Source organism: Hypomesus nipponensis, chromosome 6, assembly GCF_054491055.1.
Source record: "Hypomesus nipponensis isolate SF chromosome 6, ASM5449105v1, whole genome shotgun sequence".
NCBI classification, from domain to species: domain Eukaryota; kingdom Metazoa; phylum Chordata; class Actinopteri; order Osmeriformes; family Osmeridae; genus Hypomesus; species Hypomesus nipponensis.
In genome coordinates this window covers 9,530,878-9,546,229 of record NC_140366.1, presented here as the reverse complement: position 1 = coordinate 9,546,229, position 15,352 = coordinate 9,530,878, and the positions used below count along the sequence as shown (strand labels likewise).

Here is a 15,352-nt window from a genome sequence, read left to right as displayed (position 1 = left end):
CCTGCAGTGTGCTTCTGTGACGTGATATGTGTGTGTGTGTGTGTGCTGCTAATGGACTAGACGTGAGCCTCAGTTGATGTCTTCTGCCGTAAGGGTACCAAATAAAGTGTGTCTGTGAGTCATTGGATAGATGATGTGCTCTACTTTTACTATGGTTGTTATCTAGTTCTGGGTGATGCAGAGGAAAAACCAATGTTCTGTTCATGTTCTTGATCACCCCTTTTAGGAGGGTTTCGACCATGACATATCTGTGCATTTTTCATTATGAAAAATATTCTAGAAATTAAACATCACGATTTCTCATTTCACGTCATGCAGACAACCCTATCCTGCTGTATGTGTGCAGGAGGTATTGCACCTTTACATGCAACTGCATGCATTGCAACAGACTGGGACAAGATTGGGGAAAAAAAGTCAAAAGAGATCAAAACAATTGAGGATAAATAGAGGCATCATTTATCAAAAATATTAAACAGACACCCTATGGATAGGTTGGAGCACTATCATGACACTATAAACCACTTGTCTGTTCCTGGGATGTGTAGTTAAGTCTCAAATTCCTAAAAATGGCCCTATATTACATCACAATTCATATGGGGATGATGATGTCCTCCTTTTAAACAGACTACCACTCCAATTCTGATTGTTAGATGCTGTAGCCTGACGTTTTGTATATTTTGGCGGGAGTACATTTCCAGCACACTTCCTGTTTCAAATGAACACACGCTACAAACTGTGGTCCTCAGAGTAGTTCAATACAAAACTGTGGTTGCTGTTAACCTCAGCCCTCAGCACAGCTAAAATATCATAACATATTTTATCGACCCATCTTATATCTACAGTACAGATTTAAATTCCCTTAACGGCCTTGGTCCTCCAACTTTTTTTTTTTTTAATATGGTGATGTGTGCTCCAGTGTATATGTGTGCAGCAATTCAGCTAGATAATGGATACAGAACATTCATAAATGATGTGCAGTGTTTGAGAATTTGCTTAGCTTTCATGGAAGCATCAGGACAACAACAGCAATATTTATGTGTAGCTGTATAATTCTCTTCCTATACATTTTTGAACAAAGTTGTTCTCCTCATTCACCATGACATTGTTGTACGGTTGCTTTAGGGTGACACTGAGGCGATGCTCAGAATGTGACTTTGAATAACCAGTAAAAAGAATACAGTTTAGTTTAGGTTTAGTTTTATTTTTCTTTCTCTCAAGACTACGTCAAAACTGTTGACGGTTTTCAAAAAGCACATTCACAAATTCACAAATTGTAAGTTATGTCAGTTACATAAAGGTAATAACACTTCAAAACTAAACACAAGAAATAGTATCTTATGGTATAATGAAGCAAATACTTTTGTCATTTGCTTTTTAAATATAATAGAGATATACTAATATATATATATATATATTTGTTCAATATAGTATCCATTCATATTCATCGATTTTATTTTTGTCATTCCATAGTATACTGTAGATTGCTGAACACAAACATGTTCCAAACAGCAATATATGTATTAATTTAAAATAGCTGCACATTAATAATATAAAGTAGCATGTATAGGAGCCATGAATGCATGAATGTCCAATATAATCTTCTCACTTACAAAATGTGTAGGTGAGTCTACACAGCGTTTGTTGTGATAGTGTACTATTTGTGAAGTAATGTAATACAAAACTATGTCCAGTAATGTCCAAACTATGTCCAGAAGGAAAGGGAGGTCCAAGGAGTCATCCACTACAGTTACTGTACACTGATGCTGGAGGGCTGTTTGTGCTCTGTGGTATCTTTTCACCTGTATTTGTTTCCTCTCACGTCTTTCCCCTATCACTGACACATACTGTGGTACACTTCTAGAACTCTCTACTGAGGGTCGGAAAATACTTTTTAAGGCTCACAGGGTGACCACAAGAACCACAGGACATCTAAAGAACGGATATGTTGACACCTTCATCTTGGGTAATAATCATTCCAATGTGTTTCATCTACAATATTTACTGAACATTTTAATTTTAAGAAACAAGCTCATGTTTTTACTTCTAGTAACAGAATTTACAATAAACAACGGTTTTACACTGTATGAGGCATTTTAAGTGTCCTCACTTATTGTAGTCTGTTTCACCTATTCTCCGCCATTATACAATATCAATACGCATTTGGCTAAAGGAAGTGTTTCACATTGTGTTTAAAAAGGTAGGCTTTGTATGACACTTTTGTATGTGTGTAGCCGCCCCTATACACCCCCACCTTGCTACAAAACAAGTAACTTGTTTATTTATTTTGGGGTCAGGCTGCGTTAAAAGCGTCGGCCACCAGGGGCCCCTGGCCACCTCTGGCCTCTACCAGCTGGTGGGTGTTGCGGAGGAGAAGCTGGTCCATTGTGGTAGCTGTGTAAAAGGATAAAATGACATATTTGATTCTCTTGCTCTGCCACTAGGAGGCACACTCTGGAGTGTAGTGCACTGGACGGTCTCCCCCTTCACATACTGTGCTAATATAAAGGTCATTTTCAGTTTTGGTATGTTCACCTAAACCGTTTCATGCACTATTTAGAACAGGCGCCCATGAATTTGAGCAGGGTTTATGATCTATTGGCCCTAAATGGAGGTCTTTACCTAATGTTTTTTTAAATAATTTGATTCAAAATGAACTGAATGGAAAAGGCAGGGGAAATGGGAAGGCATTGGAAATGGAAGGGAGGGAAGCTGGATATTCTTTTAGAGCTGTAGAGAGGAGAGGATGTTCTGTGAATGTGGTGTTAGTGAACTTCTTACCCTCGGGGGCCTCTGGGGTGGAAGGGTCGAGGGGGGCCGTGGGGCATACCCCGTCCACGCAGGTGAGGGGGTCGCCCTCGGAACCCTGGATGTCCCAGGGGGGGAGGGGGGCCATGTCTACGAGGGACAAGATGATATCAGGACATCATGTCAAAAAGGAACTCCTTGGAGAACCTATCCATGGTTGTTAAGATAGCTACATAAAAGCTGATGAATTGATAAAGACCCAGACGACTTGCATGATATTAGTGCCATTCACCATTTTAAGTCCAATCTATTTTCTATTTTACTGATGACTTAGGGCGTAATGTGGTTAAAATCTAGTTCCACAGTGACCCTATAGATCACATATATGGTGTGTTTCACCTGTGCATGGGCGGGTAGGGCCCTCTGAGGTGCAAGGGAGGGGGTGGGGGAGGCGGAGGACCCATGTGCATAGGCCCACCCCTTCCTCCACGTCTACCCCTGAAGTCTGGGTATGGGCGCATCCTTCCTATCCCTCTCCTGCAGGAGAGGCAATGCATCATGGGAGAATGAGTCATTTGTTATGTCATTCCAACCATTGGAGAAAAACAAGAATAGGCTTTGAGGAAGGAACATTCCATGTGAATACCTGTCAATCATGTTTATACAAACTGCACAGCTCGCCTGATAAAGATCAAACTAATCCCACTGACTCCTTCAGCGCTGTCTCTTTCCAAACCTCGAAAGTGGTTTACTTTGACAGTGAGAACCCAAAATAAAATACTGATATACTGTAGTTGGATTGGATGACCAACACATGACAAAACATCTCTTATAGTGTGTGCAGATCATTCACATCATACTTTAACCTCATGTACAACTATTGTATCCAGTACTGTTACCTCATAGGCCCAAATCCGTTCATGAGCATGTCACGCCCTCGGCCCCTGCCACGCCCAGGGGGACCAAAGCCTTTCGTCATCATGCCCCGCCCACCACGAAAGCCCCGGCCCATCCGACCCACTCGACCTTGACTTTTGAACCCGCGACCCCTGTAGAGGTAGCGAAAAAAACAAACATCATATGGATGGATGTGTTGGAGGGATGCAAAATTAGATGCTGGCCAGAAATGCTCACATGACAGACCTGGCTTTGCTCTCTGATAATGATTCCTCAGATGCATCTTGGGAGGTTTGTGTGGTTTCTGTGACCTGTTCTGTGTCTGCCATCTGCAACAGACATCACATGTGGTGCAGTCAGATTACCAGCCTTTAACGAAGACCTTCAATAAAACGTTCCAGTGGCTCATATGCTCACGGATTGTAAGACTTTTCAGTTAGGTTTGGCTCCTATTGCACAGAGGTCATAGGTCATCATTCAGTTCTATATATATATATGACACAAGGCATTCAGCGTAAGACAGTAAGGAGACAGTAGAGACTTACAGTCCATGATGAGTTATGATATCGTCATAGTACATCCGTTCAAGGACAGAAGATGAACACTTTAGTATTTTGAGGCTAGTGGCCCCAAAATCTTTCCCATAGAAATCTTCATGACACTGACTCGGGAGAGCATAACAGTGAGTGATCTATTTATAAAAGCTGTGGTCTAGTGTCCGCGGACACACAGCCTACCAACTTTATCATCGGAAGTAAACCTTATTTATAAACTAAAGTTTTAAAGAGATCAGTAGGATGTATGTCTTAGTTCCATTAGGGTTTGACTTTCAGTAGGGACTAGCAAACTAGAAAATTGAGGGGTAGACCTACACATTTTCTTATCAAATTAGTATGCAGACAAACCACCTACAATTCCTCTCACGGATAAAGTGTACAGTTGAAAAGGCCTACTTGATACAACCCTGGGTGATCCTAATGGGGAGTGTGAAATTGATCGCGCATCAGCCAGCACTGTGGGGACATCACCTACTGCCGGTCATCTAATCTGCCATCTGTTCAGGTGGAAACCACCTGTATCACATTTGAATAAGGGGCAAAGTTGAATAGGTAAAGGGTTAGGGTTAGAATATAATGAAGTCTAAGGCCTCTCACTCAACAACATCAGCCAGTTAAACCCAGACGTCCAGCTAATGAGCTTGGGTGTTTACAGCAATGTTGAAGAGAGGGGTACTGTGTTGTTAATAAGGTGCTACTGATTTCAGCTATAACTTTTACAAAGCCTTTAGAAGACAGGGAAATCACACAGATTTCATTTCCTGGGGCTAAATTAATAAATGGTTGAGAAGATAAATCAAGCCGTCCTGAAGCTACAAGGTAATCAAAAAGTCAGTTGCAGTCCCACAATATTTAGTGGCTGACCATCTACACTAGAACACAGGGTGTCCCTATAACATCAGATGTTATTAAAAGGCTTGTCGAACAGTGCATGGTCTTCAAAAAGACACATAAGATAAAGAATATCCCCCCCACACACACACACACATGTAGAGATCCTTCAAGATCCTTTAAAGCAAATCTTGACATGACATGATCACAATTAATAACTGGCTGAAACATGAAACGCTCACAGGAGATTCATAAATAGTTCCAGTCACATACTGTAGCTGGGGATTCAGAAGGAGAAGGAGAGGGGGGGGGGGGGTAGTCTGATTCAACCAATCTGTGTCATGGGAGTTTCGCAGTCAGAGTGGCATGGAGGAGAGCTGCTGAGGAATACTGCTGTACAACGTAGAGTATTAATAGTGCAGAGGCCTGGGCCCATAGGAGAATGTAGCACCTGCATCATTGCAAGGCTGGGAGAGGGGGCAGGAGTGGGGCTGGGAGTGGGGCTGAGTGTGGTGGATAACGGGGGAACAGGAGAGACTGGGGTAGAGACACAACACAGACACACCACATCTACATGCTGACAGCTGGTGAATTTTCTTTGAGAATCAAAAGCCCCCCCCCCCCCCACACACACACACACACACACACACACACACACATAATGGTAAGAACCTGACCTATCCATTGGTGTGGCATTTTAAAAACTGCCTGAAGTGCTCTGTGGAAATAAGGACAGTTTCTTTCTGCTTGTTTTACCATGTCAAAAACGAATCCTGCAGTAGCCATATGGAGGTGTTGTTAAGGACTCAATATCTCCTCACAATAAAGTTTATATGATTTGAAGCTCCTTGGAGGTTTGAACTATACCCAAATTGAAGATTAATTTAAATTTAAGGATTATTTCCTTCACAATACACGTCTTCATAAATTGTGCTTTTCCTCTGCAGGTTACATTTCTCAGATCACTGAGCTTGACAGTTACAGTTTTTACAGTTACAGTTACATAATTATTTATTATGGAGCAACGATTAAAATGTTCACTTCAGCAGATATTATACTTTAATATCATGAGGCTTTAAACCGTACATGGTCTAACTAGGGTTATATAGGAATCCCTATGGAATAAATGCAAATAATTTTCCAACTGTTGACCATAGAAATAGCACGTTTCTAATATATATATATATATATATATATATATGTATACAGCTAATGTTTATTCGGTTGAGGAGATGAGGAGGGAAATTTCCCTTAACCTGTTTTGGTTCGCATCGAAGATGGGTTAATGTGCAGACAATGTATTAGTTATGATATAAACACTTCGGATCATTCGTATGAATGAGTAAGTACCAAAGGATTTCACATTTTCAGGGGCGTTCCTAATATGTTGCTGTGAAATAATACAGAAGGAATGACTTACTGTTGCCAACCTCTATGTTGTAGTAAGGCGAGGATGGTCCAGAAAAAAAACAAAATACTGTTGTTTTTTCTTTAAATACTTAAAAAATTAATAATATGCATAGAAAAATAGAAACGTAAAAAATGTTGTACCGTGCACCCTGTCCCTATTACGCTTTGAAATGGCGACTTCAGCCGACCCGAATACATCGAAGGCTCAGATTGCCTTGTCAAGGATACATTGTAAAGGAGAGCCACGCCCCCAGGAAATTAAACGGCTCTGCGATTGGTCGATCTTCATCATTGCGATGGCCTTAAATTTGACACCATTATTGGTCAAATAAATAGGTTTAATGTTTGTTTTTTAATAGCCTATTGATATGTGTTACTTATGAGAAATTGATTGCATTAGCCTACAGAAACCTAGCTCAACAACATATCAGCCCATAACCAGTAAAATATTTAAACCAGTGCAACCAGTCATAGGGACAATTAAATTAAATTGGGGTATGGCTAAAAGCCTTAAGAATATGGCCTATTTGTAGATTGGACCTCGCAGAAATTATCAAATAAAAGTGTGGCAACAGAAATGGATATACAATAATATGCAAAGCCCAAATTATAGCCTACATTTAATTCATCATGAAAACAATGACACTATGAAAGCAAATGTCAAGAGTACTTTTCAAGTGCCCACATAATACCAAATATTTACAGACATGGGGCATGAAAATATTAAAATAATATGGAAATTAAGTTATTAAAGACAGCATCACCACTCTCATGCAAATAGGTATGAAACAAACCGAACCAAACTTTTTGCCAATGGTTTACAATCACACCACAGGCCTACAGCAGGTACTATTTCCTCAAATTGCCAGTTTTGCGCACATCATTGCGCACAGTTCAGAATGTTTGAAAGTTCTTTGATGTATTCAATGGTGAATTTAAGAGTTTGGATTTTGGTCAGCGGCTGGCCTCTTTTACTGTAATCCGGAGGCAGGTAGTCGCGGAGTTGGTGTAAAGCCTCTGCTAGACTCCTCATTCGCATTTTCTCCCTCTCGCTCGCCTTCATTCGCCTCTTAGTCGACATTTTTGGTTTGGTCAGCTTCTGCGAAGTGCACAAGGTCGGGCTGCCTCCTGATTTGTCGTAGGAAAAAGTATCTGGTGAGGAGCACATCGAGTCAAATGATGACTCGGGTGAGGTGGATTGACTGCTTCCAAATTCCCTTTCTTGTGCTTTCCAATCCCAAGTGGAGAGAATTTTTGCTGTTACAATTTCTATGTCACTATCATCCATGTTAGTAATATCTGCAGACCGAGTCTCCATGCGTGACAATAGCGCCAGATGAAGAGCAAATTCTGAGGAAAGGTAAGGTGAACCGTTTTATACCGAGGCAGCTTTCCTGCATTTTATGAGTTCACAGCTGAGGCGAAAAGTTCAAAGAACTTTAAGTGCCAAAATGCGACCTTTCCCGAAGGACGTCGTTAGTTGTCACCAAAGTGCGAATATGGCTAAATAGACGGATAATGTGTAAAAGAAAGAAAAATAATTGGATTTTCCTTTGTGGGCAATCGTTCTAAAAGACGACACGACATCAATTATCAGTTTCATGTGATTCGTTTAATGAACGAATGAAAGGTGGCTGTTACACATGGGCTTTTCACACGTCCTTGACATGATGAGCAGCGTGCATGTTTTTATTCTGGCATGGAGAGACAATTTATGGAACATACAAAAAAGACAACGTAGGCGGCCGACGGTAGGCGGCCTATGCAGAAAGACAAATAACCCAAATATACTGATGTAAGAAAATCCCTGTAATGAGGTGGAATTCACAGTTCGCGGGCGCGTAAAAAACATTACGCACATCAAGTACCGGCTAACAAAATGCACAACACAAATAATATATTTGAAAGTTTGTCTTCTTTCCGGTATTTTACAGCAAATTATAAACCCACAGATTGGTTTGCCGGATGTTCTTACGGAGGATGTCATTACGCACACGAGCAAGGAGGATGCAGCTGTCACCGAGACTCCGTGAGACGCACTAACCTGACAGGCCTTTCATGTCTGGAAAGGTGTGCAACGAGTCACTACTGATCAAAAGAACCAGCACAGGGCGGGTCATAAACCCTCAACTGTTGGGGAGCCAGTGACGACGAGAACCTCTGCGCCCCAGTCTATATCTGTGAAATTATTTTTATTTTTTACCAAGTGATTGTTTATGTATTTATAAGGACGTTTACTTCTCAAATAAGACAATAATAAATAGCTCTACAGAAAGTTGTATGATTGATCAACCAAGGCAACAAAATGGATGCAATATCGACCTAGCAATCATTTGCTGTAGTGCCTTTTGCTTGAACTTGGATGAAGCAATAAAAAAGTAGGCAAATATTTCGAAAAACGCAAAAAATATAGATACTGGTAAAGGGTGTTGAATAATTCTACCAAATCATAAACATCCCCAAATCACTTTTATATTTTATTACTGCACTAATTAAAAAAAAATCCTCTCCACTTCAGTACAACATATACAAACAAAGAATGGGTCCCTCCATTTAAATCACCTACAACACTACAACATTTACTTCAAGAACTTCAGCCTCAGCCGCTCAGCCAGTGGCAGTGGGCTCTCAGCACAAACCACCGAGTCATCGTCATCGGAAATGGTCACCGGTGAACTAGGGATTTGAATGAACACATCATCACCAACAATGGTAGCTGGTTTCAGTGGCACAAGCTGGTATTTCACCTTGGAAGGAACACAACTATGTCGCACCTGTCCAACCACGCTGGCAGGTATGGTTTCCGAGGCTACCTTGGTGATGCTGGGTACAGAGACGGGCTTCAGCGGGTAGTCGGTGAGGTTGAGGCACCTGGGCTTGTCTGTAGCCCTCCTCTGGGTTTCTGGTTGGCGGTTCTCCACATCGCTGTCCTCACTGGAAGAACACACACTGGTGCACACGCTCTTCATGGTCGCATGGTGTCGTTTGCTGTTTTTGTCTCCCTCACCGGGCTCAGAGTGGCTTCGCAGTGGTAGGACAGAGGAGGACGAAATGGCTGCCTTTACAAATGTATACTTGTGTTTAGGTTTGCATTTACCAGACCCATCGTCTTTAGATCTTTGTACTTGTTGTGCCGAGGATCTGTGGGTGTCTTTTGAGAGCTTTTGGTTTGAAGATACAGGGTGGAGCTCATAGGTCCCATTCTGGTCCTTATCAACCAATGGAGCTAGTTTGTTGCCATTCGGGGGCTTCCTTACTGGCTTGTGATCAATCAGGTCTTTATTAGGAATCAGTACAGTTGGCTTGAAACCCTGGTTATGAGAATAGATAGGATTTATGGGCTTTGAAACAGAGTTCACATGCTTTGTGACATGATCATGGTGCAGCTCCATGATCTTCACAGATTGGAATGTATTTCTCTTAAGAACCCTGTCTCTAAGGGAAAAGTCTGACTGACACGGCTCTGAGGATGTTGACTCAGCTGGTCTGAGATCAGATGATGAAGCCTGTGTTGTTTTCCTCTCCCTTTGCTCGACATTGTCCTGCGAAGTTCTGACAGGCTTGGGACCCGCAATATTAGTGCTGGTCATAGGGGGGGTTGGCGAGGAAGTGAAAGACATAGCCTCCCAGTCGATGTCGCTTAGGTGGAGTGCGTCCATCACTGTTGAGATGGACGGAGATGATGCCATTTCCGGACCTTTCCAAGAGGAGGCCAAAGAGGGAGGGGATCCCACCTCTGTTCTCAGAGGCTTGGTAGAAGCTTCTGGAGGGGCCTCGTCCCCTGGGCTCACACACTGCTCAGAGGACAGAAGAGGGACTCTCTCTGGTCTGAGATGAATCACGGTAGGTGGATTGGGCTCACGGTTAGGCTGTTGTGGGTTTCTTTCAGTGGCCGAACCATGCAAAGACATCTGGCTCAGGAGGTCAGAAACTCCATCACACGCATCAGCTGGTTCCTCTTTTTTGCTCTTCGGTTTGCTCTCTGAAATGAGTCAACGAGGTGATCAAATTGACTTACTAGTCATCACAATCACGTCTCAAATCGGCTTTAACTAGTACATCTCCATTTTGACACTATTGACCTATTTTCAAAACAAAAGAAATGCAACAAAGTACAATTACATTAGCTAGGTACAGCTTTGCCACCACCAGATTGATTTTGAAGTCTCTGCTGAGGTATCCTTGCACATGCCCTAACATGGCCTCCTTCCACCCTTCAGGAAGCTCTGCTCTACAGCAGAGCTCTTCAAGGGGAGCGCACCCCAACCTGTCTAAACTGACAGCAGCTACTGTGTGACAGACACCTTTGGCTCATCAAAGCCTGTGATGCTGGGGGTTAGAGCTGCCAAGCCCTGCATTTCTAGGTGTCAGAGGCGCTTTTAAGAGAGACCCGGAAAAACATCGCAAAGCTCCAGGTGCCTTTGATCACGACACCCCGCTTTGGAACTGGGGTAACGGGGATCAGGACTCAATTTTGGGGCCTCCTGATTTAGAAAATCAGCCACATTTTTAAAATATTATATTTCTTATGTTACCCAGTTTACATAACAATTCACGTATGCTCACCAAATATATATATTCCCCCCCCCAAAAAAAATTAAATACAAATAAATAGTATCACTTCAATAATGGGGCTTATCCTTTTAGAAAAATTGGCTTTCGTAGTGTCTTTCTTTATGTTTTTACCAACAGACAGCAGTAATGAGAGCAGGAAGCGTTGTCAGCCTTACTCATGGTCTTCTTCTTCTCCGCCAGGGCCTTCTCTGCCAGGTAGAGCTCCACCACCTCTGGGTAGGCCACACGGAACAGAGCCTCTTCCTCCACCGTCCTCACCTCCTCCCGGCTCGCTGCAGCGTGCTCCTCAGGAAACACATAGTGATCTGACACACAAAATGGAACCTAGTCAAACAAACACTCGTTTAATATATACCGAAAGGCAATGGTGAAAGAGGCATCAACAGTATTTTGGTTACTGTTACATGTTGCAGTCGTTCAAGTGACTTGCTATCCTTAACAATATACATGATTTTTGTATATGTAGTATCAAACCTAAATGGTGATTCAGATTCTCTGGAGGAACAAAATATCAGATGAGGTTGTTAGCAAAGAGGGACTTTGATATGACAGTTTTCCCAGCCTGTGGAGGAAGCTGCTTTAGCACCTGGTGGTGTTGGGGCTTATCCGTCACCTCTGTACCCAACCTCACATCAAGTCACTAACAGACAACCCGGTGACAAGCAGACCACGTTTACAGGAGTTTGGGCCCATGCGAGGGTCACTCACAACACTGCCACACAAAACCTAAAGGGATCCTTCGACATTGTGTGAGTTAAGTCCCGTAGATGGTACCGCATGAATAGATGAAATAGCCCTTTAATTGAGTCTACCCTGATATCATAAGGACAATATTAAACACTTAAATGGCAACACTTAACATCTTATTCGTTTCATAAACAATAACACTAAGGCCCAGTTTCCCAGACATGAATGGAAGCCTAGTGGGCCTAAGATACCATTTTACTAAATATTCAAATGAAGATACAAGTGTTTTACAGTGGCTCGAGCTGACCTGGTTTCCTCCAGATCACTTCGAAGCAGGCCACCGCATTTCTCACTCGTGGTTTCCATATTCTGCGTACACAACAGAAAACATGACATGTTGTGTCATGTCGAAGGTGTTTTCTCTCAGGATAACAACCAATGAATGAGTGTTCAGTCAACACCTACTGTAGTGGTTGAATCTGTGACGATGTCTCTCTCCCATGTCTTCTGTTCATCAGCTCACTGTATGTCATCAAGACCAAAACCTTTGCACTTGTGTAGTGCTTCGGCCACTCCATTTTATCATGTGCAAAGTTCTAGAAAGAATTACAACATTAATGTTTAAAAACATTTAAACTATGATGTGTATTATACAATGATACCCCTTAACAGAAACACATTTCTTATGCATTTTTCATCTACCTACATAAAACATCAGAATCAATTGTGTACCTGCATCAACAACATATTTGGTTTTCTCCTTTTGAAATGGTGCACAGGCTTGTCTTTAGCAATCAGAAATTCATTGACAATCTGAAAAATGCAAAAAGAACAAAATAGTCTATGTTGATGCAGACAAGTCATAGTGCTTTTTGCAAATTCAATAACTAAAATATAACACTATTCACTTTACCTCTGTGAAAGGGAATTGATCACTGGCCAGAGTTTTCCTAGAGGAACGTAATGAAGTCAATAGGTATTTTACTTTAGGATGAGCATGTCATTTAACATCTGTACGTTTTTTTTTCTCTCATTATTACGCTTACTTCCTGATGCTGGCTTCAACTGAAGAAGTTTGGTAAGTTGGCTCATAGCGATGCCAGTCACAGGGGCACTGGTAATCGTAGTCCTTGGGCTCACAGAAGTGTTTACTGTCACACAATACACAGCCAGCGCGTTCATGGGCCTTAGCTGACCCTGCACAGTAGAGCAAGAGAGAGAGAGAGAGACAGAGAGAGAGAGGGAACCACAACACTGGAATCACATTTGCCAAACACAGCCCCTCACATGTAGGTGCCTGTCATAGCACAGCATGGTGGCTTTAATCAAGCACGTACACGTCATGTAATCATCCTGAATCCCCCCCCCTCCCTCTGCTTCACACCTCTCGTCCACACCAGAGGCTGAGGGGAGATGAGGGCAAGACTCACCGGGATGGCGGCACACCAGGCAGTGAGGAACCTTCTTTCTGCCCTCTCCTGAAACACCAACGCCTTCCTCCCTCCACTGATGGAATCTGCCAAGGTCAGAAACACTCAGATATACCACTGATCTCCCTCTGCAAGGTTGGGGTTGTTTTGAACCGTGGTCTAAAAAGGAGACTGTGCAAGGGGAAGGGGTGAATGCGCTGTACTTACTTTTGTAAAAGAGTTTGTCCTTTGCATGTCTTAATAAGCTTCAGCGCCAATTCTTTACCAACACCTGGTATACCCTTGAGGAAGTCAAATGAAACAAAACAAAGTAAATGCACATACACCGTATATTATAATCTACCTACTGTATCGTCTTTTGGCTACAGTTCAAACTTTAAACGCTGTTTATGATCCCTCACAGATCACTTTTGTGACAAAAGTATTAGAAGTGAATACCTTAGGAATGTAATCACAGCCCAGAAGGATGGCCAGGCCAACTAGAGTTTCCCTTTCCAGGTGCAGCTCTAACTGGACCCGGGGCATCTTGTAGCAGTCAACCTGAGGATCCTGCCAGGGGGACAACAATCAATAATACAAGTCTCTGTGTTATTGGAGAAATTAGAATCTAGTGGAGGGCTTATTTGACTGCCTGAGCAAGATCCTTTACAAGTTAGTGGTTTCATTAACCTGTGACTTAAAAGAATGTTGGTGGCCCTGCAAGGTCATGGTTGATTCCCTGTGAGGTTGTTTGCCTGACAAAGCTAAGATATGACTGTACTACAACGTCATTGTTGCTATTTCTTGTGCGACAATCAAATACTCACAGGACGCCTCGTAGTGTACAATGAAAGCCCCCAAAAGTGTGACTCTGATCCACATAAACATCCGAAACCTTTAGAAGTCGTCACAATGCTTGATTGGATCTACCAATCGGATTGTGGGGTGTACCTTGGTGTTCATGTTGAAGTTTCTGTAGACGGTCTGAGCGCCGTAGAGGAAGGCGTCTCCGTCATTGGTGATGCAGCCGTCCACCAGGCCCTGGGAGTCCAGGTAGGCACACATGGCCTCAGCCTCCCCAGCTGCTGTGACCCAGGGAACCCCCAGACAGTCCAGCATCTCCGCACACTGCAGAGAAGACAGAGGGGAAGGAGTCGGGTCAGATGATATTCACCTTCTTCAGCTATTTTACACACAAACACACATGTCCCTGCATGTGTGTGTTATACAGTCTTACTACACTTTATGGATCTTGTGCAGCTTTTTACATGTAGTCAACAAACCTCTCTGAGCACAGCATTAAAGCGCCCCCTGGTGGTTCCTTTAGTAGTGGTTGTTTTAGTGGTGGTGGTTTTAGAAATTGGCTTTTTGAACCCCCCAAATCTCATATCTGTCCTTTTCCTCATTGTCTCTGCTTTGAGTTTTGGAGCCTCTCCTTCCATGACAAACACAAGCTTTACTCCCATTAGCGTGAGAGACGAGACTCTGAAAAACAGGTTCCTGGAAGAGAAATGTAAGGTTGGATGCCACTGCAGATCATATAGGCCAACCTTCTTTCAGTAAAATAAACAATGAAAGTACCAACAAACTATAGTAACAGTGTTTTTAACATTTACTGACAACATATTGATTGTGTGGCACTTTTACCTAAGGTGTGGCTTGGTGACCTTCCCCATCATTCCTTGGACGTGTTGTGCCTCACATACCCACAAGCTTAGATCCACGGCCAGGGTCTTTCCAGCGAGGCTGTACAACGGCACAGACTCACAAACCGGGCTAAGAATGGACCACAGGTCGTGCACACCCATCGCTGGATCTGGATATCCACTCTCACAGTTCGTGCTGAAAGAACAGTTTAGCGCCCGGTGTTTCACTACAAAACAACAACAACAGGTACGGCTGGCTAGACGAATGTCTACATAAAAAGCTAACGCAACTGTGTAGTGATCAAATGCCACGACTTATATTAGGAAAATACATCGGAATACAGCATATTTAAAGAATAAAACATATTTTCCATAACAGGATAGGGCAGAGCGAACTTTCAAATTCAGCGGCATACACAGATATCCTGCACATTTCCGGAGTCCTTGAAGCCCTCTTTCCGGTCATCTTATTTTTTAGGAGAAGTTGGTTTCACCCTACAATCTTTTTGAGTATTTTGCCACTTTCAGTTTCACACATCTAAACACATTATTATCTAGATTATTTGATTATATATTTTTTGGTTTTGAGATTTCA

The 15,352-nt window shown here is 42.5% G+C and overlaps 3 protein-coding genes across 5 annotated transcripts; all 3 read right to left on the bottom strand.

The window, feature by feature from the left end:
• Positions 1–1,180: 1,180 nt before the first annotated feature.
• On the bottom strand, positions 1,181–11,282 carry LOC146286951 (uncharacterized). Of its 2 annotated transcripts, none has more exons than XM_084699721.1 (6): positions 11,171–11,282; positions 3,889–3,971; positions 3,645–3,794; positions 3,145–3,282; positions 2,779–2,895; positions 1,181–2,391 (listed from the first exon to the last, which is right to left on the bottom strand). In XM_084699721.1, exons 2-6 carry the CDS (start codon positions 3,969–3,971, stop codon positions 2,301–2,303), a joined length of 579 nt encoding a protein of 192 aa, XP_084555847.1. In that variant the 5' UTR covers positions 11,171–11,282; the 3' UTR covers positions 1,181–2,300. The 2 variants fall into 2 exon arrangements, with proteins under 2 accessions (XP_084555847.1, XP_084555848.1); XM_084699722.1 differs by lacking the exon at positions 11,171–11,282 and adding an exon at positions 6,451–6,632.
• On the bottom strand, positions 6,848–7,823 carry msgn1 (mesogenin 1). The gene has a single exon (XM_084699723.1). The coding sequence runs from the start codon at positions 7,756–7,758 to the stop codon at positions 7,321–7,323; it is 438 nt and encodes a 145-aa protein (XP_084555849.1). The 5' UTR covers positions 7,759–7,823; the 3' UTR covers positions 6,848–7,320.
• On the bottom strand, positions 8,031–15,285 carry gen1 (GEN1 Holliday junction 5' flap endonuclease). Of its 2 annotated transcripts, XM_084699720.1 has the most exons (14): positions 14,759–15,285; positions 14,395–14,611; positions 14,063–14,239; positions 13,571–13,681; positions 13,340–13,413; positions 13,133–13,218; positions 12,749–12,899; positions 12,616–12,652; positions 12,435–12,515; positions 12,168–12,298; positions 12,010–12,071; positions 11,171–11,320; positions 9,215–10,422; positions 8,031–9,116 (listed from the first exon to the last, which is right to left on the bottom strand). In XM_084699720.1, the coding sequence occupies exons 1-14, from the start codon at positions 14,917–14,919 to the stop codon at positions 9,093–9,095; spliced, it is 2,670 nt and encodes an 889-aa protein (XP_084555846.1). In that variant the 5' UTR covers positions 14,920–15,285; the 3' UTR covers positions 8,031–9,092. The 2 variants fall into 2 exon arrangements, with proteins under 2 accessions (XP_084555846.1, XP_084555845.1); XM_084699719.1 differs by having other exon boundaries at positions 8,031–10,422.
• Positions 15,286–15,352: the final 67 nt, after the last annotated feature.